We start from the raw sequence: 3636 nt of genomic DNA, 5'->3' as shown, positions 1-3636 counted from the left end.
TTTAGGGCTGTTGTGCATAGGGTCGCTATGAGTCGAAAACGACTCAACGGCACATAACAACAACAGTATCTTTGTTCATTTTATTCCTTCTATGTTGGATGTCATTTTCTTTCAAGTAAGTGTATCTAGATTCTACCTGTCACAATATGACTTACAAAGCCTTCCTCCAGGCAACAGCAGTTGGTCCCTTCTCAGCACACCGAAAGCATTTTCCTTTTGCATTTTGACATTTAGGGCCAAGCAACACATTATAGTCAATCTTTTTCCATCCCTTGCAAGTTTGGGGACAGATCCATTTCTTACTTACCTAAATATATACAGCGATGAAAGAGTCACTGCCCAATTACCAAAGCAAACCAATGGCCTTTCAGTCCATTCTAATTCATGGTATTCCCATCTATGTGTAGAACTCCATGGAGCTTTCAGTGATTGCCTCTTTTGGAGTTCATCTTAGCTATGAAATAAGGGAGAGAAGCCACTGGTAGAGGTGCAGTATCTACTCCTCTTAGTTCCAGGAGGGAATCATAAGAACAGAAGCATTCCCTGTGCTGTCCCAAGGAGAGAACACTCCCTTGGCTAGCACGAAGGCCCCTTCTCTTTGCTCCTTCCATTGTTTTCTCCAAGCATAATAGCATTGCATCCTTTATTTTCCAGTCTTTAAGTTGTCATAGCTGGTCTGTGCATTGCTGTATAAGAAGTTACTTGTGGTTGTTGTGATGCTAAACACTGTGACACTGAGGTGCCAAATGCGGTAATGGTTACCCATGGTGGACTGCGTTTGGTGAAGCTTCCCAATTAAAGCAAGCTTGAAAGCAGGAGTGGCATCCACTTCCGAAATGGCTTGCCTCCGGAAACTCTATGAACAGTGCTCAGGCCTTTTGTTCATAGTGTCGCTGTGAGTTGTCTACAACTTGATGACACTTAACAACAACAACAACATACTAATGAAGAAGTGCTTTTTAAATTGGGACAGAGCCTCCCCAGTTGGTCCCTGTAATGTTTGCTAGCCAGTTTACCATTTTAGGCATCTCACAGGATTCACTGTTTATTAATTACCTGTTTACTTTTAAAATAGCTTTTTTGTACCACAATCTGTGATGGAATGGTTGTTCTAATCTCTAGAAGTTTTTTTCTCTCTATTCAAGACTCTTTCTGAAAAGTATTGACATCCTTTTACCACTATAGTTAACTCAGTGGTAATTAAAGCACAGAACTAAAATAGTTACATTGTTATAATTTGAGAAAGCCATCTAAATCTATGCATGTGGGGTTTTGTGGTTTGGTATTTTTGTTTGGGGGGAATTTTTTTTTTAAAAGCTCCCTAAACATGCTGCTAAATCCTCTAAAAAGCTACTAAACTACTTTGGCAGCCATTAGCCCAGCATAAGCAGAGGAGCTCTTTTCAGTAAGTGAACAAACAGAGAAAATATGCTGAATGGCTGGACAAATGTGTTTCAGCTGGCCCTTTCATTTACTGATATAAGGGTGCAGTCAATATCAATCACTGTTTTCCCTGTTGCCCTGAAAATCACAATATCTCTTTTCATCCTGCAAACTCTTTTCACCGCAGTAATGTGTCTTTAGAATGACACAGGCATCAGCCTGCTTCCGCTGTCTGAAGTCCAGAGAGCTTAGAAACACATTTCAGGATTTGAGACTTGAACCTTCCTCCCCTTCTGTTTTCCTACTGCCTGCTCTCGCTCACCCTCCCTCTGCCAACCACCCTATTTCCAAATTCTTCAATTTTTCCAGTCTTCTACTGAGTAAACAGAATTCGCTTGTCAGTTCTAATGCAGTTCTTATAAATAAATGTTAGCAAGTCTAACTGATATTCCCAAGACTTAAGAACGTGTTAAAGAGATGAAAGTATAAAGAAATGTTTCTACATATTGGTGTAATACATCAAAGGTTGAAAGGAATGTGGAAATTCTGTGCTCTGACAAGGTGTGCTGATGATCAGGGGGCCTCCCAGGTTCTCTGTGGATAGGAAGAGTATCTCTTCCTTCTTGCCCTCCCTTATCATTTGGTTCCTACCTCCCCCACACTGAACACACACTCAGCCTTTGTTGCTATGCATTAAAAGTGTGTGCACACCTCATCATGCAAAGATTATAAACTCTTAAAGAGGAAATGCCAATTTTAGACATCTTTCTCAAACTCCTGATTCTGAGTGTTGTAGTTAATAGATTGTTTTGGAATCAATGAACACATGAACAAAAGAATGAAACGACAGATATTCTTTGTATGAATTGCTTTTTCTCCATTCTAGAATCTTAACTGGAACAACTTTTACAGATAAATTTGAGCAGTCTGCTTAGATTAGTAGAAGTTAGCACAGATAAATATTTGGAAGAGTAACTGTAAAGTCATTATTAATAAATTTGCCAAGAGAATTGATTGTTGTTTTTTTGTCTTCTTTTCCCCCAGATTATAGCTGTCTGTCGAGAGGCAGCTCTTCTGGCTCTAGAAGAAAACATCCAAGCCAAGTGCGTTATGAAAAAGCATTTTTCTCAAGCCTTGCGTTCCGTGACACCTAGAATTCCTGAAGCGTTGAGACAGTTTTATGAAGATTATCAAGAGAAGAGTGGACTACATTCACTCTGAAAAGTTCAAATACTATAATCACTATGCTACAATACCTCTTTTAGAAAAAATTTGTTTGCTTTGGGTTTTTTTCTTGATTGATTGTTTCCATTTTTTTTATTAGGTAAATGTCTGAACTATGTTCACTGGATTTTGGAGCCTATAGATTTTAGTAGACATTTAAAATTTAAACTACATGATTGTAATGAAAATATCTTCGGTCATAAGTTTAAATTTAATATATGTGGAAATGTGTGGTTCTCCCCCCTGCCCCCATCTTTTATCTGATTTATTCATCCCTCAGAATACTCTTCTTACTCCAGATGCTTTTAGTGCCTTCTTTAATGAGCAACCTCTGGACATAGATTTTGTCCAAGAAAGTTAGGAAATTAGTCACAAGTCTTTATTTTACGTGACCTACCAGTGAAAGAGCCAGATGTGCCAGCCAAGCTTATATGAGTTTGGTTCCAAATATGGTTTTGTTCTCATTATAAGTTACACCTACTTTCTCTGGTGCTTGCTAAACCTGTTCTGATGGTAAAGTAAAAGAATTTGCTTAAGTCCATTCTAGATCTACAACAGTAAACTTATTTGGAGTTTGTTATTTGTTACTTCCCCACTCCCCTATAAAACGATAAGTAAATCATATTGGGTGTTCATGTTTTAACTTGTGCACATTTTCCAGTTACTAGTAAACATTTTCCCTTTAAAGATACACCAGATTCTGCTCTCAATCATTTGTCTTAAGTTATATCCTATTTATATTCTCTTTTTTTTAATCTTTAGGATTTCTTGACTTCAATCCTTTTAAAACACTTTTGGAAGTAGAGGGATGAGGATGTGTAGGGGGAGGGAGGATTAATCATGGGGTTGTATAATTTTATGGGTGGAGGGGTGAGGGAAATTGAAAGAAAGAAAAAAAAAACACTTTTGGAAAATTATTTCCTGACTTCCAGTTCAGAATCTGACAATGGAAAGACTATACTTTTAAATCTGGTCATTATAAATCTACAAAAGTTTAAAGAAAAGAAAAACCACCAAGTCAGGTGAGAA

The 3636-nt window shown here is 37.8% G+C and overlaps 1 protein-coding gene across 1 annotated transcript in view; it reads left to right on the top strand.

Moving 5' to 3' along the window:
- Positions 1–2604, top strand: part of SPATA5 (spermatogenesis associated 5) — a 334732-nt gene extending 332128 nt beyond the window's left edge. The window contains exon 17 of the mRNA XM_006881124.1: positions 2428–2604. Coding sequence (XP_006881186.1) covers positions 2428–2604 — 177 coding nt within the window. The remainder of the gene's footprint in view (positions 1–2427) is intronic.
- The last annotated feature ends 1032 nt before the right edge of the window (positions 2605–3636 follow it).

The sequence above is a fragment of the Elephantulus edwardii genome, unplaced genomic scaffold (genome assembly GCF_000299155.1).
Source record: "Elephantulus edwardii isolate Elephantulus edwardi_28Jun2011 unplaced genomic scaffold, EleEdw1.0 scaffold00012, whole genome shotgun sequence".
Classification (NCBI taxonomy): Eukaryota; Metazoa; Chordata; class Mammalia; order Macroscelidea; family Macroscelididae; genus Elephantulus; species Elephantulus edwardii.
This window is presented reverse-complemented; position numbering and strand designations above follow the sequence as displayed.